This window comes from Spea bombifrons, chromosome 12 (assembly GCF_027358695.1).
Source record: "Spea bombifrons isolate aSpeBom1 chromosome 12, aSpeBom1.2.pri, whole genome shotgun sequence".
NCBI lineage: Eukaryota > Metazoa > Chordata > Amphibia > Anura > Pelobatidae > Spea > Spea bombifrons.
In genome coordinates this window covers 29,670,621-29,691,787 of record NC_071098.1, presented here as the reverse complement: position 1 = coordinate 29,691,787, position 21,167 = coordinate 29,670,621, and the positions used below count along the sequence as shown (strand labels likewise).

Here is a 21,167-nt window from a genome sequence, read left to right as displayed (position 1 = left end):
CAAAAAAAAAATCCCCCCCCATCTGAGCGTCCCCTTACCCCCCCCAAACTATAGGGTTCTGCTTTACTATTTATCTTAGCAAGATTCACGTCCATGTAGTCCATACCCTAGCTAAGGCTATTGGCCTAAAATATCTATATTTGATAGGTTATTTGTTTTTTTGAGTGATATTGATATGGATTTCACACGGTTCAGCTTTTTTTGAATGGAAATGCCGCAGTGGAGCCAGGTCCCTGAAGACTATCGTTTTTGATCTTTGGCCACCACCCTTAATGGCTTCAGTGGTCCTCTCTTTGGATGAAGACCAGGAGGATCCAGTCCTCCAGCTCTGGTTACGGAGGGAAGGAAGGGGCCGCATATCCCCATGGGGTGAGTGTGGTCCCCCGTGACCATGGCGGCACCAACAAACCATTAAAAAGTATTGTGCAGGAACACCATCCGCTCCATTCACAGTAGGAAGGTGGTCAGGGAACCCCATGCTTAGTGGGGAGTAGTAAGGGATGCACTTGTGTCTGGAGCACTGACCCTAAGAGCTTGCGCTTTATCGGAAGCCAGCACAAAGATCTGTGTCTCTAGAGGCACACATTTCACCAGATCTATCCTCCTCCTGCACTACATATGTTTCCAGGTATAGCAATTGAAGCACTACACCATACACGCCAACAGTCTTAATTTGATTAGGACAGTCCCAACCTGCGCAGTAGATGATTTCTAATTCTAAGACATTAGTATTTAATTAGTATTTAATGATCCTGTGTTATAGTTCAGCTCCGTGCGGCGCGGCCGGGGTTAATCTGTCATACAGGGAGCGATGCCAGTCCCACAGGGTCTCCAAAAATCACCAGCTCAGCAACAGCGCCACCTACTGTGACATAACAAGCACTGCAAATCCACTCTGCCCCTCGGCCAGACGCCTCTGCCCCCCCCCCCCCATAGGCTGGACGTCAGTAATTATGATTTAGCAGAATGCAAAGTAAAATTCGATGTGAAAATTAACTCCTAACATTATCATTCATGTACATTCTTGAAGGGCCGCTCGATTGACTTCATTCATAGGCTAGACATACATTTCATAATGTATGTCTAGCCTATGAATGAAGTCAATCGAGCGGCCCTTCAAGAATGTACATGAATGATAATGTTAGGAGTTAATTTTCAAGAATTTTGAGTGAGCCCATTGGGCTAAGGGACCCCTTAAAGGAGGAAAGGGGAGATGCCTACACATAGACTCCTGATTGCGGTATTACATATATCATAGGGTTAAATCGTATATACGCTTCACCTATTAGAAGATGAGAATATTTGTTATTTATTCTTTTTATCGTGCGAATGACTAACTGTGAATGGAGGGACTGTGATGCCGCCATCACCATGGAAGCCAAATTACTCCGTAGACGGGAATCCAGGTCAAAGGGAGGCTAGATCCGCCTTCGAGCAGAGGTAAACTGACATAAGACAGCCTCACGGAATTGTGCGTTTAGACAGGAGGGAGTCAGATCCAGACTGTGCGACCCTGAGATCCTGGATCTTCACCCGGAGACTCCGGGGCAAACCCTGAGCTAGATACCCCCCCCCAATCCTGGCTGGTAAAAAACCCTACCCAAACTCAAAAGGGACGGTCCGTCGCTACAAAACCTCGCTGTCTGTATCTGTACGTAAGTCCCTTGATGATGTCATAACACAGAGTGACTTTATTTGTCAAGTTATCTTGGCCGGAACATTGAACGTTAATTAACTTTTGGAAACCCAATCGGTCCAGCGGTTTCCGACACTCGATTCCGTCTCACGCAGCTATATACTATTCATCGTGCAGGGTCTAGGAATATCTCAATCGGGAAATGTCTGAAGCAGGGAGCGGCAGCATCATGCGCCGTATCGAGGCTAAATGATTCATTCTTCGGCTTTTGAACCCAATGACATAATTAGCATAATTCTATTTAATGCTCCTTTATCCTTTCGCTTCGGGTCTCCATCAATTCTTATTGATTTTGCTATTTTTTCCTCCTGCGGTTTAAGGTCATTTATATCAGATATTACGGGCCGTACTTACTCTGCAGACGTGAAAACGGCAGATAGCGATCAGTGCCAGTCTTCGTGTCATGTGATATTTAAGTGTTCCCAGCAACATTTTGAATGAAGCAAAAACATTACAGTTTTTATAGAAACTATGATTTATCAGGAAGTAAAGAATGAATTAGGTCACCTGCATTCAAGCAGGGATTTAAGTTGTGATCTAGCAGGGAGCAGAACCCATTGTGATGCTCAAATTTGCAGAGAAAGAAGATAAGAGTCAGCTGTAGACTGTCATCTAAGACTCTGCCCCGAAGTGGGGGTTTTGCCCCGAAGTGGGGTAAAATGTGGGGTTTTGCCCCGAAGTGGGGTAAAATGTGGGGTTTTGCCCCCACATTGGATGTAAAGTCGGCCCTGCTCCTCTTCATCACGCAACGAATCCCAACCTCTGCCCCTCACTATCCAACTTCCACGGTCTCCACATAGCGCGTTCCCATTGGTCAGCCTCGTTCTAGTGCCAGCTTACGTCATGTGCAAGTCCTCTATTCCAGAGCACATGGTGCTTTGCGTTGATTGGCTGCGTTTGGCAGCCAGTAACCTGGGAGGATGCTGAGAGGTGTTTGGGGAGGCTGTCGTTGAATGCCTAGCGTGTGAGTACCGGGCACCGGGGGAGGAAACGGGCAGGGGCGGGACCGGCGGGAGTACATTCCAGGGAGGAGGGGGGCCGTCACTGACAGGGCTGAGCCAAGGGCCCCTGAGCTGGGGCATTAGGGCTGAAGCCTCAGGGAGCCTGGAGATGTTACTGGCCGGCTTGGGCTTGTGGGCAGGAGGCACCTGTCAGTCTGTCTCGGGTCAGGGCAGGGGTGAGGTGGCCAGTAGGGCTTTCATTGGGATAGTGGGCACCAGTAGTGGCCACCTGGAAATCAGAAGCTGGCTGCTGCTTGTAAGGTCTTAGGGATCATAGAAAGCTGGCCCTGTTTGCCCCTGTGTTTTGGGGTAAGACGCGCTGTACACGCCATGGGCTTTTGCTGGACGCCTGGTAATGAGATGAGGGGGTCAAGTGATAAGGGCTAGCTGGGGCCAGGGCTGTTGCCCAGGATGCCGCGATACAGCCGGGTCATCGCAGCAAAGGCCGAGAGGACCAAGTTACGGGGGGCTGAAATCAGAACTCTGCCTGCTGACTACCAGATGCCCCGGGGTACGGTCCGGTGAGGGCAGCAAGTCTTGCGGCAGCTGCAACAAAAAGCGGTAACCCAGACTCTGCCCCCCGGGGATAGGGCCGGGGCAATTGTTTGTAAAGACACCAGTAACTACATCTGATCTGCAAGAACCTGGGGTCAGAGATATAATATAATAGCGCGGTATTCATTAAATCATCCCTTTCTCTTTCACAGCTCGTAGACATGGCAGAGGATGTCCAGTCCCCCATGGTATTCCAGCACCAGTACATGTGCTCCGAGTGCGGCGTCCTTTACAACACGTTAGAGGATGTCCTGGTTCATCAGCAGAACCACTTCGGAGGGCCGGTGCAAGCGGCGGTGTCTCAGGATGTTTCCCTCGAGTTGGGAGAACTGCAGAGCTTGGTCCAGGAGAGCCAGTACCAGTGTCTGGAGTGCGGACAAGTCCTTCTGTCACCAGATGAGCTCCTTCACCACCAGGAGATGCACATGAGGGAGCTGCCCCCGGCTCCGACCTCCTCACCCCCTTCCATCGGAAGTAGCCAGATTCACTATCAGTGCTGTGAGTGCAAGGAACTTTTTAGCTCCCCCGAGCTGTGGCTTGCTCACCGCCAGAAGCATATAAAGCAGGAAGAACAGCCTCAGCAAAGTGTGGTACTGCAGGCCGGCTCAAGCATTCAGGCCGTGCTCAGTCTGCAGAACGTTCTACTGGATGAGAGGACTTTAAATGGTTGGGGGGTGGAGATGCCAACCACGGTGGAGAGCGCAGACGAGGCCACGGCTCCGGAGCCCGCGCCATACGCCTGTCCGGCTGCTATGTCTGAAAGCGCCACGGAACCGCAGCCGCTGGTACAGGTCAGAGAGGTGCATCCCTACGAGTGCTCTGAATGCAGCCAGGTGTTCCCCACGCCGGAAGAGTTTCTCGATCACCAAGGCCAGCACTTCATGGAGTCTGAGAAGGAGAGCGAGGCATCTCCTCCGTACGGGAGTCTGGATAACTTGCCGTCGCCTGACATTCTCGAGAGGTTGCGGAAAGACTGGTTAAAAGACGAGGAAGAGAGTCTGAAGGAACTGTGGGGAGCAGCGTCGAGGACCCTCCAGTGTCACGAGTGTAAGAAGGAGTGTGCGAATGCCGAGGCGCTGCAGAGACATCGCAAGAAGCACCACCCGGAAGATTTTCCTTGTCCCGATTGCGGCCGTCTCTTCACTTCCGCTAACAGACTGCAGTCCCATCGGCGCGTGCACGTGGAAGGCACCCTGCAGTGTCCAAACTGCCGCAAGGTGTTCAAGAAAGAGGCTTCCTTGGAGCAGCACATGAGACTTCATCGCGGCGAGGCTCTTTACTTGTGTGTAGACTGCGGCCTCGGCTTTGGCACAGAAATCACCCTTGTGCTGCACCGGAAAAGCCACACCGCCGATCCGCTTCATCGCTGTCAGTGCGGGAAAACCTTCAGCAACATGACCAAATTTTTGTATCACCGGAGGACACATGCGGGAAAGAGTGGCGCCCCCATGCCGAAATCCCCAAATCTAATTCTATCTGACAGAGAGAAGGGGGTCGTTGGTACGGATCAGTCTCCGGGGGGCGCTGACACAACGTCCCCTCCCGGTTTACCAATTCCAGGGGGATTTGCAGAGTTTGGAGGCAAACCGAACGCACCAGAGATCCCGACGCCTCAAGAAAACGGCTTCAGTAACCACCCGCCTGCCGACGCGCCGAGCATGGAACCGGGGAACCCGAGCCAAGGCTTCCAGTGCCCGCTGTGCAGCAAGGAATTTTCCACCCGTCTGAAGCTGGTCAGTCACAAGCAGGTGGTCCATATCATGGGGCGGAAACACAAGTGCGGCGTCTGCGGCAAACACTTTAAGAAGCAAGTGCATATACAAAATCACATGCGCACGCACACCGGCGAGCGGCCCTTCCAGTGCACCACCTGCGGAAGGACGTTCTCCGCGCATGCCAATCTAACGCGGCACAGCCTGCTCCACACCGGAGAGAAGCCCTTCAGGTGCGAGGTGTGCGGACGAGGCTTCACGCAGAGCTCCAACCTGCAGCAGCACCGGACCTTGCACACCCAGCCCAGCCCGCATACCTGTGAGGTTTGTGGGCAGAAGTTTCGCAGAGCTGCCAAGCTGGCCTGCCACATGTACAAGCACACGGGGGTCATGCCGTACAAGTGCCCCGACTGCGAGGAAACGTTCATGTGCAGGAAGCTAATGGAGCTGCACCGGCTGGTACACGAGGGTAAGGAGCCCTTCTACTGCCAGGAGTGCGGCAAGCATTTCGCCAAGGAGTCGCAAGTCGAGGGACACAGGTGCCGCGCGTTCCGCTGGGCCCCCAACGTGTGCCCTACCTGCGGGAAAAGGCTCAATTCCAAAACCGACCTCACTCTCCACATGATGGTTCACGACGGGCAGCGTCCTTACAAGTGCCAGCTCTGCACCAAATCCTTCACCTCTCAGAGCGCCCTCACTCGCCATCGGCAACTGCACTCCGACGTGCGGCCGCACAAGTGCGACGTGTGCGCCAAAGGCTTCCTGGAATCCTTCGCTCTGCAGATCCATCGGCGCGTTCACACCGGCGAGCGGCCGTACCCCTGCGCCGAGTGCGGCAAAGCGTTCCGACAGGCCGGTCACCTGCGGGACCACAAGCGGCTGCACACAGGCGAGAGACCCTATCGCTGCGAGCGCTGCGGCAAGGGCTTCGTGCAGTCTGTGCATCTCGCGGAACACAGACACGTCCACGCCAGGGAGCGCATCCATCGCTGCAAAGACTGCGGCAGGAGCTTCAAGAACCTGTCCAACCTGCGCAACCATCTCAAGGTGCACAGAGCGGTGAGGGCTCGGCCGCGGCTGACGGTGCGCACGGAGCTGGGACAGACGATAACCATCTTAGAGACCGCGGAGCCTCTCGCAGAGACCGTGGAGGTCTATCCGGCTGCCGCGGACGGGAACCTACAGGTGACAGATATGACAGTATAGCCCTCCAGCCGACGCGTAGAATTAGCCTCTCCTCCGCGGCCCTCTGTAAAATAAAGCTTTTCTCCGTTCTTGTTAATGAAATGGAACGCGTTTATTTCTTGTGTATGTATATAATGTAAATAATGTTACAGAAGGTGTTAGTAGGGATGCTGTTCTGTGTCTTGCCTCCTCGTCCCAGCTTTGCCGATGTCCCTGTGGCAAAGTCCGGCCGAATACCCCGGGACCCTTTGCCAGGCGCAGCACTCAGGAGACGTAAGTCTGTATTTATTGCCCTCGAGTGTCAGCGCAGGTGGCTTCTCAGCGATTTATTCACTAAATCTTAGTTTGCAGCATTTTAACCTGTTAATCTCATTGTGTGTTAGGAAACCCCAACCCGGGCTGGTCTGTTCCTTCATGATTTCTTTTCGTTGGTTAGCGGCCCCTTCGGTAGAGCCGGTGAAATCGACGCAGCCTCGGAGCCGGAAGGGGAATATTAATTGATTTTAATGGAGCAGGAGGCGATGTGTCTGTAAGGTTCGGGGTGCGGACCGTATATTATGGTTTTGGGGGGGCAGCGATAAGGTGGTATCGGTAGGGTGGTTCTAACGAGGAGCACGGAGGAGAGGGGAGTCTAAACCCATAAGAGAAGCTGTTATGTGGGTTAGAAACCGGGTCTCCCTATACGCCGTTCAGTTATACCGGATACATAGTGACTCAAAACCGTTATGACGTCCATAGCAGACAAGGTCACTGCGGCCCTAAATGAATCTTGTGCTGGGAAGCCGTGGGCCCCAGATACCTACCCAGCATCGCCAATAGCCCCTCAGAATGGATGTTTAATGGATATGTGCACCGCTACGGTATAGGCGTTGTGCTTGCACAGCTGCTGACACTAACCCAAAGACACTGGTTTAGGTGGCTGGTAGTCTGACTGTGCCAATAAATCCAAGCCTGTTGGCACCTACTCAATATACCCCCATTATACCAGCCGTCAGTATTCGTGTTCCAGGCAAATAATTGCCCCCCTGCTGTTTGGCAGCTACAACTTGGCTTCTAATTAAGCCGCAGGTGCATATTTTTTCTGTAATAAATAATTAAGCTTTAAGGTCACGGCGACTATTTATAAACATTAATGCCTCATTTCCAGGGTCAGCATCTAACCCACCCCCCACCCAAACTCGCCGTGAAGCTGCCGGCCCAACAAAAAGTCATATCCTCACCTCGGATTCTATTATGGGACAGTCTGGTAACTCCCACAACCCTCAGCCACGGCAAAGAATGCATACATAGGGGTCGCGTAAAATAAAATGTAATGATATTCATATATTTCGGGAGGAGCCGTCGCGTCACGCAGGTGATTAAGGAGACCGTCTGACGCAGCGTGACAGGCGGATTTAGAGTTTGCAAAGCAGGATTAAGACAAAGCCATTCTACCAGAACCGGTTTGGATGGCGACGCTTTAGTCCGGGTCTTTCATGCTTTCTCCGGGAGAGGGCTGCAGGCTGCGCATGGTGACCTCCCCCAAGGCCATTTTAAAGCACTCTGCTGTTGGAATCAGATCCGGCTGATATTGTGCAAGAAAGCGGCCTCGTTACAAAACGAACAGGTTTCACGGAGCGTTCAGGGTCAGAGCGTGAGCTCCCGGCAATTAATGATCCGGAACACCTTACCTGGAGCTGCTTAACCTGCGGCCCAAGGTGCATTGTGCAACATGCGCAACACGGGACGGACCGCACTGCGTCCGATTCTATATTCCGCACCTTTCTGTAACATTCTGCCATGGTTCAAGGAATAGAGTATATATGTATATTATATATAAATGCATTTTTTTTTTTCTAATACTCTAACCCTCCTTAGATTGAATATCAGGAATATTAATTTGTTTTGCATCATAAATTTTTTAAAAAAAGCCAAGATTATTAAACATAAAGAAAGGGGGACACTGAGTTCATCATGCCAATAATTTATTGAAGATGGCTGTACACTTCCAGAATCCAGAAGAACCCAGAGACAAGAGGTCAGACTCCTAGCAAACTATATTCTGCTTTACGCTTTGCTTCTAACAATACAGTATTTCACGTCTTGATTCTAAAACTGGAATAAAAAGGAATGGGGGGTAAATAAATGGTTAAAAAGGAAGATGGGAGGGGGGCAAAGGAGGAAGAAAAAAAAAAAAAAAAATCAAGTGGGGGGGATCTGAACTTTCATTAAGAAAAAAAAATGAACATATTTACAAAGAAATCAATAGCTACATTTTCTTCGATACAAGAATCTGTAGTATGAGGAAAATATATATATTTACAAAAAAAATGAAACAAAACAAAAAATTAGAATAGATTCCAAAACTGACCCAGAAAGGGGGAAGGTGTGGGGGGGGGATTCAAGATAAAACAAGGAGATAAAAAGGTGGGGAACTCTTCGTAGAATTACCAGTCCTTGGCTCCGAAGGGGTCTATTTTGGGCAACCGAGGGACATGGAGCACCCCCCCAGTACTCAAAGATGAATACCCTTAAACCCCACCCCCCTGCAGTGAATTAGCCACATGATCACTTGGAGCCGGTAATTAGCAAGCCGATTGCTAAACACCGTGTGGCGGAGGTAGAGACCAGAAGACATGGTCCTTTGGGGGGGTGTTTACGGGACACCCAGAAGATGCGTGTAACGTGGCTGCCATCACGTCCTGCATTCCCACTTAAAAAGGCAACCTTTCCAGCGCTCAGGGAAACGCACGACCCGACAGAAAGTCCAAAGACTGCTAAAAAAAAAACACGGAACATTTAATAAAAAACAAACAAACAAAAAAAAAACAGGAAATAAAACCTTAAAAACAGAACGCAACTGTGCTCTACCCCCCCCCAGCGAGGGGACATTAAATCTGTTTGGTGAAGGGGGGTCCTAACACCTCAAACAAAAAGAGGTCATAACCTGTAAAGGTGTGCAGGTTCCTTCATTACCAGGAGGATCGGCAGACAGCCCCCCCCCCAGCCACGTTCACATTGCGCATACATTATTTTAAAGGTCTCCTTGGTCTCGTTGGTCAAGAGCCTAAAATCCACATCGCTAATTCCTTCTGAAACTAAACCATGGCAGGAAATTCCGCTACAGAGCAAGGGGCGCTGAGGAGGCGGACAAACGATTAACTGCCGACATAACACCGCGGGCAGGGGGGCTGCTTTAGAACGTTTACGCAGCCCTCGGACCACCAGCGGGACCAAAAAAAACAACTTCCTATTCAGATACGTCCATGATCTTCCACACAACAAATGGCGTCTAAAGCCACAAAGGAACCCACAATAACGCGTGTAGACCACCATGGTCATCATGGGAACCACTAAATTGAAAAACAAGTAACGGGGGGGGGGGGATGCGGGGTTTACTCCAAGGAGACAAAGGTCAACATACTAAACCCAAAGAGCAAGCATTACTGTAGTATATGCCATACCTGTGACTAGACACCATGTATCAAAAAACTAGGTTTGCCCCTAAATGAAGTCCTGCCAGCGATACGGTGTTACCCGGACACCAGCTCCTGCTCCCTTAATTTAAGAGGGGTCGCCCTGAAGGCCCGTGCCAGGCGGACGATGGCCGGCTCAAACCCGCCTCAGATGCAGAAGATGAAAGACAAGATTTTCACAGTTTCAGCAGAAACGAAAAGTCTTCAAGTTTCGATATCATTAAAAATCTACATTCGGTTATCTACAGACTAACTCCTATCATACTAAGCCAAGACAGCACTTTGGAGGCCTTAAAAGAAGGGGGGTGGGGGGGGTAAACCCTCACCATTCACAAGCTAAGAATGATCAGCCATGTGGATAAGGAGACATTAAAAACACAAGTTTTGTTCATATGCCCAGTTAAAGGGAAAAAAATGAAGAACAGTCAAATGTACAACTTTCATGGGTTAATTTAAACGCTTCATGGGTAGTATCCGTCCAGCCGATGGCCCCCAACCTCACCCTCCGGGATGCATTTGGTTCCTTGATGTCCGAGTCCCCTGCTGGGGGTGGTCAGAAGAGTTCTTTATTTTACGGGTAGAGAACCTGGAAGGCTGGTGGGACGAGGCTCTCATTTAATCTTCCCGATATCTACCATATCACTAAAGGTCATAAAAAGGACAAAAAAAAAAAAAGTGGGTGATGGGGGGGTAACACACAGCCCCACCAATCCCTTCGACCGAGTGCATCTCCCCAGTGATGGGGGGGTCAGCGGAAGAAGAAGATCGTTGGAGGAGGCAGGGGAGGCAATCCTCAGGAGGTATTGAGTTCTGCCACGTCGCTGGTTTTGAGTCTGTCTGGTCCAGGTCTTCCCTCGCCTACCGCGTGGAGAAGAAAGGAGGAAGAAAGTCAGGCCAGAAACACACAACCCCTCGCCGCTTCGTTAGTTCAGTCCGCGCATCTCCGTCACCTACCGTGTAAGTGAGACTGCTGCAGGTGTGGGGGGATGAGGACGCTGTTCAGTGAAGGCTGGATGGAGAGCTCTGAAAGAGGACGACCAGTAATTAGACGGTTCCTCAACTCGCCAGTCAGAACAAACCCACCAAGCACAGGGGAGGAAATAGTAAGCTACAGGGCATTCTCACCTACAGAGCTGAAGTTGAAGATGGGGGGCAGTTCCCTCCCGCTAGGGAGACGTGTATTGGGGTCACGGAGTTCGTCGAAGAAGGAGTGTGCGCATGCCTGTAACGGGGAGAGTCGCGTGTCCGGTGTGTATTCCAGAAGCCGACTGCACAAGGTGATCGCTTCGGGGGAGGTACGGGGCTTAAAAACCTGGCGGAGAAACAAAAATCCATAACGTGAGGTCACCCAGCATGACATCCAACGCTGCCAAGGACGGGCCGAGAGATCCTGCGCGTACCTTTGTCCAAGGATGTGCTTTAATCTGCGGGAATTTGAACTCTGTGTAGTTTGGGTTCATTTCACGTATTTGTTCCCTTGTGGGAGTTCCTAGAACCTGTAAAGAGAAGAACAAGTCAGCCCCAAAACCGCACCGTGCGGATCCGCGTGACCCTCCAAACATCAAAGCGTCCCCCACTACAAATTCTCCCCCCCTCCATCCCTATCCATGTGAACGCGTGCAGAACCACAGCGGTCTCGCGGCCGGAGGAAATCTCGCATCGCCTTCCAAGGTACCAGGAGGTTTCTTCAAGAGGAGCTAGAAGGACAAAGCCATCTTGCGGTTGACCCCTTTTCTCTTCATATGATGAGCCACGAAGAGCTCACCTTTATAATCTCCACTAACTGGTCCACTCCACTGTCCCCAGGGAAGATCGGTTGCCCCAAAAGGAGCTCGGCGAGGACGCATCCCGCTGACCAGATATCTGAGAAGAACAAAAGCCATGAGGTGGGCATCAAAAACCATCCAACAACTAGAGGAACGAGTCCTGTCTCCATCAGCAGACGTGGGAGTTAAGGCCATTCGTCTCATCACCCTGCGCCCGAACGGTCACCGCCTGGGAAGCACAGAGCTCGCCCGGCATACGGAACGCGTTGGTTCCGTCACAGCCTCCCTAAACGCCGCGCTTTGGCCAAACCCAACCGGCGTCGGACCGCGAAGCATTCTTACCAATGTTTGCCGTGTAGTCGGTGGCTCCGAAGATGAGCTCCGGGGCCCGGTAATAACGGGAACAGATATAGGACACGTTGGGCTCCCCTCGCACCAACTGCTTCGCACTGCAAGAGAAACCAGCGTGTCTGTAATGCACTCGCCACGGCGACAGAAGGGTTAAATCATCATTATTAATCGCTAGACGGATCTCCCGGTGTCCAATATCAGGAATCGAGCGTCTAGAGAACCGCAAACGGCATCAACCGCTGAATATTTGCTTGAGATTATTGAACCGGCTCGATAAACACTCTTATCTTATCTCTGCCTGCTTGGTTAATCCCCCCCCCCCGCCCCCCATAACCAAAAATCAGAGCCGTGTCCTCACCTGCCGAAGTCGCACAGTTTGAGCACGGCGGTGTCCGGGTCCACCAGCAGGTTCTGCGGTTTGATGTCTCGGTGGCAGACGCCCTGAGAGTGAATATAAGCCAAGCTGCGGAACAGCTGGTACATATAGACCTGCGGGAGACAAGAGGCGGACGTCAGCGGCTGGACGCGCAGGCACAACACGCCGGGTGAACCGGCCGCAGGCCCCCTCTCTTACCTTCACGTAGATGGGCGGCAGCGTGGACTTGGCTTTCGCAAAGTGCCGGGCGACGCGATAAACCGTTTCGGGGACAAAATCCAGGACTAAGTTCAGGTAAACCTCATCCTTCTGAAAAGCAGAGAGTTAGAAGGGTAAAGCGAAGCTCGAGAGACCGACGGCCGTGGAGAAGACCTCAGAGCCCGGGCTGACCTTCTCTCCGCTCGAGTAGAAGAAATATCGCAGCCGCACGATGTTACAATGATCCAGGCGGCGCATGATCTGCAGCTCGCGGTTCTAAAGGGGGGGAGAAAGAAACACTGTTAGACAGCGCCCCGGTTTCCACGCAGAAAGACTACAGAGGGTCACTTGGGCCGTTACCCGTAGCAACGTGCCAGTCCCACGAGCGCCCATCCTCACCTTAAACCTCTTGTCCTGCAGAACCTTCTTGATGGCCACCATTTCCCCGCAGTCCACGAGGCGCGCCTGGTACACCACGCCGAACGAGCCGTTGCCGATCACTTTGATGTCGGTATAAGAAACTTCTTGGGGGCGATCCGGCCCCTGGCCAGGGGTGGCCACTACGGTTGTCACTTTTCCATTGTCTCCTGCGTGATGAGGACACGGTCAGTATACACAGTGCTGCGCCCGGACCTCGTAAGAAGGACCCGCGGCTCAGAAGGCATGGAGACAGAGCTACCACTGGAGGGTCCGACTTCTATTCCCGCTATAGACCTCATCACATAAATCTCCCCCATATATAAAAGTGTTAGCTTAAGGCGCAGCCGTGGGGGGTCCGGGCGTGAACAGGAAGTGATCCATAACATGCGCAGACACCTCCAGGAGCGCCGCCTCGTCAGACCCGAGGGAGTCTTGCGCGTGTCCGGACACACACACCTCCAGGTTATATCCGCGGTTACACTCACAACAGCCCCGGACCGAGGCATGCGCCGCTTCACTGCCATTGGATGCTGTAGAGTTAATGTTCAAATGCCCAAGCGGCAGTTATTTAACCCTTTAACCTTCAAACTTGGGCTATAACGGCTTCACCGCCACTGAGGATAAAGAGTATTCCATTGTATTAAATTAGGATATTTGATTCATATTGTTATTAACCCATTAATGCACACAGAGCCCCCCCCCGCCACCTACAGACCTGTGAGCCCCCTCCCCAACCAGCCACCTACAGACCCGTGATTTACCCCCCCGACCCGCAACCTACAGACCCATGATTCCCCTCCCTGTCCCGCCACCTACAGACCCATGATTCCCCTCCCTGTCCCGCCACCTACAGACCCTCGCTCCCCCTCTCCACCACCTACAGACCCATGATCCCCCTCCCCAACCCGCTGACAGACCACTAATCTCACCACTGGACCCGCCACCAATAGACCCAGGACCCCCCCAGACCCGCCCCACCATACAATGTACACTATGTGGTTCCCAATTAACTCGCCCAGCACAACCTGAAGTGTAACGTTACCCGGGGCTATACAGAGGTGGCACAGAGAGCCGGCAGTGCGGGGCGGGGTAAAAGGGGTATATATCGCAGCCGGATCTCCCCGTTACGTTTATATAAAGGGACGTTATAAGTAACTTCATAGGAACGGGTGACCCTAAACCCAGTGACCTTCCATACCGCACAGGCGGGCACACCGAGTACCCCCGACCTGGAAATACCCGCCTTCCCTGCCCCCAAAACGTATAGCCCGGATTTACCGGTGTGGGTTAACCCTTGCATTGTTAGGGAGTTACTGGATCTGCCCCCCAACATGGGGATCTCCAACTGTCCAATTAAACGAGAGGCCTCGTCTCCCTGTGATAGCGAGGACCCCACGTCTGACCCGCAGCCCCCTCCCTGCCGCCATATTTAAAGCTCCCAGCCCCAGATACTCACTCCCCGTCTTGATGGCGCTAAAGCCGCCGGGTACTGAAGGTCCTCCGCCCGCAGCTCCCGAGGACACAGGCCCTTTGGCAGCTCCAGCCTGGACCTGGTCTCCGAAGGCCTCGGTCCGGGGCCGGTTTGCGCTGCTCATGCTGAGGAGCGAGGCGTACAAGCGCTGAATGGTGCCGGGCTCAGCGGCTCCCTCCCAGCGGCCGCCACACACACTCAGCCCCCGGGCTCCAGGCCGCGCCGCGCGGCTATATGGGAATACGAGTCCGCACTCCGCTCGGTAGATAGCTCGGCCAATCGCTGGACGGCAGCAGCAGGACTACAAGTCCCAGAATCCGCACCTGAAGAGGCGCGTCAGCCCGCAAGGTACGCTGGGAATCCGAGTGCAACGATACACGAATACCAAAGGAGAGGGAAAGGGGTCGAAACTCCAACTCCCATCAGCCTCCGCGTCAGCAGGAAACGCGGCTCTCCGGGAAATACTCGGGCGATCTGTTGTTTAACAGTATCGGCGGAAGTAAGCGAACTACACCTCCCAACATGCACTGGGATAAGCGGCACTGAAACGGCAGAGGAATAAACCGGGCGTTTCCGGGAGGCGACTCATTCACCAATAAGGCGGCTTCTGGAGGGCATTGTGGGAGAGGCCGCGGCTGAGCAGCGGGAGGCGGCGCCAAACAAGCTACGTGACGCTCTGACTGTTCGCATTCAGGGAAGGGCGGAAGCGAGCGGCTGCCATCTGTAGAAAGGGCGGTAGAGGACGGGAACGCGGGAAGTCAAATCATGCAGTGGGCCAGAGCTGTGATTGGCATTGAGTGAGGGGGGCAGCAGGTCAGGTGACTGGGGCAAGGAGGGCAAATCCCGCCAAAAGCACAGAGCAGCATGATGTCCGCACATAATATACAACATGCTGGACAATTACACCCCACAGCGACATCAAACACCGGAGTCAAACCACGTGGGCACCGTGTCACCCTGTGACCATATAAACTGTGACACGGCCTCTATAAGAAGCACACCGGGAACCCTCTCGGCTCCGCTGCTTTGACACCCGAATCCTCCGGGTCCTGACACGCCCCATGCCGCCGGCGGGTAGTCCTGGCTCCAGTGTACGAGAAGACGCTGCAACATCCTGGCCTTCGGCTGTGTGGGGGGCAGAGACACGGGATACACCCCCACCATACACAGTCGCAACATTCAAGATCTAGAACCCAAACCAGACCCCTGGGGGCAGCCTACAGAGACGACTCGGACTCTCCGAAAACTCCCCACAAATAAGCTCTCTGGGTAAAGGGACTTCATTAGCATCGCCATAAAGAAGCGGCTCAGTGCTGTGCTCGAATTTACAAGATGACACAATCCACATCTGACTGCAATGGAGACCCCAGAACGTGACCCCCCCCCCCTCGTTCTCTTCAATGCTGGTTAGAGCAAAGTGATCCTCTAACCAGACAGAGGAAAGGTGCCGATATACAGAGTTTCCGATCTGAGGTCAACCACCTGGCATAGGAAGGAAATAAGGGGAGGAAAGCATAAGCACCCCCCCAACCTCCTTTCTAGTCAGAAAGCACAAGATTCTTAAGCTAAAAACCCATTTAACGCAGAACTGAGGGAATCGCTTGCAGAAAGCACCCCTAGCCACGTGACACCTCCCCATCAACTAAACCTGCGAAAAAAGGCAAATACACGCACTTTAGTTAATAATCAAGAAAATAGCACTGGGGAGCAGCAGAAAAATCTATACCCAAAAGAATATTCCTCTTCCATCACAATTATCAGACAAGCAGCCGACGCGTTTCACAATCCCAGCCAGCAGGAGCCGCAGAGGTGAAACATTTACTTCTACATCATAATATCCTGTATCACTACAGCCCAGACGGCAAGCGGCTCCCGCGGGCCGCCCACCTGACCCTACAGAGCGCCACTAGGTCATCTACCTCAAGCCAGGCAAATGGAGCACAGGAACATACAAACAGCGCGCTTTGTAACTCGCACACCCGGCACGCGATGGGTTAAGCGGAGCAGAAGCCAAGGTTAGCAGATCTATAGCATTGACGCACGCGTTTTCACGGCCACGAGCGTAAACAAGATTACAGACCGCTCCGCAGATTCCAGAGTCCAAACCGCTATTACTGCAGGTCTGGGGGACGGCGGCAAAAAAAAGACCAACGTATCACGTGACCAGAAAATTAAAGTGGTGAAAGAGACAAAAATAACTTCAGAATATTCAAGCCTAGAACCGACCGACTACATTACATTTATTCATAAAGCGCCGGCCGACCCCGCAGACGAGCCGATGCATCGGGGGTTCGCAGAGGTGTATTCACTAAAGCGGGACCCTGCAAGAGAGGTGAGTAAGTTAATTCCATCACATCACTGTCCACTATGGTGAGCCGACCCACCCTGTATCATGCATCACGCATATGCTGCAATATTTGCTGCTAAAATTGCAAGAGTTCATGCAGTTTGAGAAATACTAGTTTAAAGACTAGAAAGGGCAAATATATATAATAGGTTTTTTTGTGTAAATATACCAAAAAGTAGTAAATAGAATATGTAATTCCAAATGATACCACCAAGTGGCGCTGCGCACACAGAAAGCAGGCATTCTTCCATATCCATCACATGCCGCTCGGTCATCAGTGTGACGATAACGTTCAAATGTCCGGGAAAACCGTACAAAACGGGAAAAGTGCAGTGACAAATAAGAACTTAACACTCCGGTTATCCATCATCGCGTCTATTTGGGGGAGAAAAAGGCAAATTTTTATATATGTTCATTTACGTTGAATGAAACATGCCCTGGGCAAAGCAGAATGTGGACGTCACGAGGCCACAAATGGATGATCGGGAACATCTGGAGATAAAGCGGGAGACTTCATGTGATCAGCAGATGAAAGACATTTCCTCGGGGAGCAGCTATTTAGTGGAACGTGACCTTATCATACATACATCTGGGGGGGTGACCATCTATACAATGCCACGAGACCTAGGGGGTCTCTCCTCGACTTGGCTGCCTATGGGACCTGCATTCATTTTCTTGATAAATACTTTGTTGAGACAATGTATCATCGGCCCCCTTGGCTCCTAAGGAAAGGTAAGAGTCCTTGGTACCTCTCCGAGGTCCTGTTTGTGCCGATAACAGACCAACAACGGCCACAGAGGGCCAGCCATAGGATGCAGAGGTCACACCAAAGGGGGCTTTAGATTGTGAGCTCTGCCCCCATGTATCAGCTCATTTTAGTCACTTCTAGTTTTATCAGACCCTCTGAATGTAGGGAAGCTGCAAGAATCGTTGGCACCATATAAATAAAATATAGAAATGGAAAGCGGGGGCTTCGTGAAATTTGTGCCGCAGCCAATTGAAATGAGGCTTCATGGAACCAGAGGACAAAACCAACGCTGGAGAGCCCCCCCCCCCCGTCTCAAGGCGCACGGTAACTGCATCAATGTAGGATATTCCACTTCTGAAGCCTCGTGCAGAACATCCGCAAATCCTCCACAACGGCTTCCAGATTATCAGAAGCCGTGTGGGCCGGAGAGAAAACTTTTCTATAGCCACACGGAGACTAATCTTATCAGAAACTACCTTGGAAGCATGTCGCGCATGCCTGAACGCCTCCTGATAGAGAACTATTTCAAAACATACAATCAGAGCGTAGCAGAGACGTCATTCTCAACACGCCGAGTACGCCGGCCACCTGGCACTCCAGCGAGGGCCACGGGGAGAACACGAAGATGGAAAAAATAATAGCCCTTCGCAGACTGGGGGGGGGGTTGATGGGATCAAAGCCGACCCTCTGACAGACCATCACCTCGGGCCTCATCTCACCCCCCACACAGGAATTAACCCCTGGGGCTCGGAGAACCAACAGGTAGCTGTCTGGCCGTTGAACTTGTCTTCCTTAAAGCCACAATACATTATCTCACATCAGACTCCTTCAAAAAGAGTTCCCACGACACAAAAACTTCCTGAACAAACCGGTCCAAAGCTAGAAGACTCTGGGATCATACGTGGGATCTAGAAACACGTGGAAGCTCAGAAGTCACTATTCACTGTACTCATGGAGCCCCGACCAGAAACCAAGACAGGAAGAACACAAGACCCATACAGAGAACTTTGTCCTGTAGAAGAAGCCTCGGCAGCCATCAGGTCCCCTACCTGTCATATCGAGGAGAACCCCAGAGAATCCTCTGCTAGACGGGAGGTCAGCCGCTTATCCGGTACATACTACAGAACTGGAAAACGCGCGGCTCCACGAGATTACCAGGAGAACGAGCCGGACCAGTCTGAGTCACCGGGCTCGAGTCATTATCGAGAGGCTCCACGACAGCCAACGACAACACGGGCGCAGGACATCTGAATTATAGACGGCTCGAGAGCTGGTGATGAAATCGCCCGTCACGTGAAATAAGGAGTCTAGACGGTTTCTTACAGTTGACCAATCTCTTCGATAACTAAGATTATGGAGACATCCATGTTCTTTATCTCAAGGAACACATTGTGGGCAGAAGTCCAATCTCTCCATTCAGTTACAATGAAGTTATTTAGATAACGGGATAAGGACTGAACCTCCAGGGTTTTAAGAACCGAGATGTAGGAGCAGCTTAAGGAGGCGATGATCTGAATTGTCCAAAGTTAGACTCCAGAAGACTCAACTTGGAGGAAAGGGAAACCAACTTGGGGGATTCATTAACTGTGAATAACGGAAGCCGCCCAAGATGGACTTCCATAGATACAATAACACGATGCTACGTCTGGCCTACATAACTACATAAGGTCGGGCCAAGTACCGTCCCTAGGCTGGATTTGCTGTTGGGGATCACAGGTTTAGAAAGTTCTGCAAAGTTCTCAACCTCAAGGAGCCCAACAGTCATCACTTAAAGCCTCACGTCTCCTAACAAACGGTCCAGGTGCCTCCTGAATTCTATGTAACGCGTCCAACCCTGAACATTACGCGGGTCACTCGTACCAATATCACCTTTAGACCACCTGTTCACAAGCAGTGACTCTCCCTGCAAAGCTCCATGCCTGGAACGTCTTCGCAGCACAGAAGAGCGTGATTCGAAGCAGGAACGAGTCCCACCAGCCTGATCACCACCTTCAAGGCAGACTGCCGCCTAACCCCTTAAGGACCAATGGCCGTGATTAGCTTGCCCAGAGAGAGGGGCAACAAAGCCAGCTATTAACCCCCCCCCATTCACAGCTTTGAGATGCCGATGCAGCCGTGCGACACAGTCACGTTTCCAGTAACGTACGTGACTCAGATCCGCTCACACACCTGTAACACGGATCCCACACGTGCCTCCATATTGGGAGCTGACACCCACGGACCTGGTTACGCAACGCAGGATCTGAGTCAGGTTTAAAGCTCCGCTGCTGCCAGATCGGATTATAAATAGGATCAGGACGCCGATGCTCATCAGGCACTTAAACAGATTCCGGCTTCCCACCGCGCAGCACGGATCTGCTACGCCGGCGCTTTCCGCACGGATTTCACAAACTGCGCCGTCACTCACTAAATTACAGCAATCAACCCATTTCTCCTAAGCCGTAAAACCCCGCAGATCTTTGGATTTCCGTCACCGGGAATTATTTCTCAAAGCAACGTAAATTACCCAAGGAGAACAGCGGGGCATTTAGGCCGAGGCGGCTTTATTACCGTGACTGCAAACTGCCCTCACACCATGACTGACTTCAGACACCCTATGATGTCATATTTCTACCTTAGATGTCATTCAAGAGCTTTATTTCACTGAGGGCAGTGGATATGTAAAGCAGCGGAAGTGTAAGAAATAATGATACAGCTCCTGAATTTAAGACGGGACGGAATAAATTGAGGTTTTACAGCAGGGGAAAAAACAGGAAGATTAGGGCCAATTGGGCCTTGCATGTTTTTATCAGCCATGTTTAGGTAATAGTAAGTAGGTAAATTGGAAGGGGCAGATTTGCACCGACCTTCCTGCCCACTGGCACAGAGGGGTCAGCAAGCGGACTGACCGGTAAAAGTTCCATCAATCACACCGTGACAACCATCACACTGCGACAACCATCACACCCCCTATAACATCCTCAGCAGGACCACACTCTTCAGCAGCACCCCGAGGCGTCCACCTCTTCCATCCAATGCAGCTCCTGCAGACGCGCTACCCAGAACACGCCAAATAAAACACGCATGACCCAGGTATATTATACGAAGCGTGTCCAGCGGGGGCTAGTGAGCTTTTAACTCTTTAAAAGTTGCGATGAGGAATTTCTGAATAACCCCTCATCAATAACACTGTAATCAAAGCCCATGTGAAAGGCCATGCAATCACTGCCCCCCCACATGCCCTGTGCTGCCCCCACCCCTGGGGTAGTCCTGCGGGGGGGGGGGCTGCTCTTTCAGACCCCTGCCAAGCACGGTCTGCAGCAGAAACCCCCATGCAGAGCGCTGCACCCGTATGACCGAAGCCATTACTAGACAGGAATAGTTTTATTGCCATTAAACTGTAAATAAAGCCGCAGTTACCCCCCAGTTACTGGACCCATATAGACTCCGGAAGTTTGTGGGCGCCATCTTACTACACCCAACGCAAGTTCGGCGTGGAGTGCGCGGCGGGCTCACCCCCCGGCCTCCCTCACACAGCATCACCCACGGCCCTAACCGTACGAGACTCACGGAGCAGGTGCTTCCCCCGGCATCTCTGCTGCACGTACATGACTCCAGCATCGCTTTCGGGAGCGGTAGGCCAAAGCTTTATGTAGACAAATACAACTACAAATCCCGTGAGCCAACGCGAGGGCGGCGCGCACTGCACCACGGGACATGTAGTTTTTGCTGGATAGACCTGCAGAACTTTTGCCATTATAATTAGCAAGCTGGTATTTTTGCATCAGCTGTGAATTTACTGGAGATACCTCCCAAGTGTCCCTGTTTTGGGTAGACAGTCCTTTTGTAGGAACTCAGAATGTTTGCTGGGTATCAGGGTATAATAAGGGTCTACAGCCCTAAAAGC

The 21,167-nt window shown here is 51.9% G+C and overlaps 2 protein-coding genes across 2 annotated transcripts; one reads left to right on the top strand and one right to left on the bottom strand.

The window, feature by feature from the left end:
* Positions 1 to 2,619: 2,619 nt before the first annotated feature.
* On the top strand, positions 2,620 to 6,251 carry LOC128469961 (zinc finger protein 574-like). Its single transcript, XM_053451771.1, has 2 exons — positions 2,620 to 2,660; positions 3,405 to 6,251. The coding sequence occupies exon 2, from the start codon at positions 3,414 to 3,416 to the stop codon at positions 6,168 to 6,170; it is 2,757 nt and encodes a 918-aa protein (XP_053307746.1). The 5' UTR covers positions 2,620 to 2,660; positions 3,405 to 3,413; the 3' UTR covers positions 6,171 to 6,251.
* A 4,066-nt stretch (positions 6,252 to 10,317) lies between these two features.
* Positions 10,318 to 14,865, bottom strand: GSK3A (glycogen synthase kinase 3 alpha). Its single transcript, XM_053451972.1, has 11 exons — positions 14,172 to 14,865; positions 12,695 to 12,882; positions 12,488 to 12,571; positions 12,296 to 12,406; positions 12,080 to 12,210; positions 11,713 to 11,819; positions 11,370 to 11,467; positions 11,005 to 11,100; positions 10,730 to 10,916; positions 10,559 to 10,627; positions 10,318 to 10,462 (listed from the first exon to the last, which is right to left on the bottom strand). Exons 1-11 carry the CDS (start codon positions 14,308 to 14,310, stop codon positions 10,398 to 10,400), a joined length of 1,275 nt encoding a protein of 424 aa, XP_053307947.1. The 5' UTR covers positions 14,311 to 14,865; the 3' UTR covers positions 10,318 to 10,397.
* Positions 14,866 to 21,167: the final 6,302 nt, after the last annotated feature.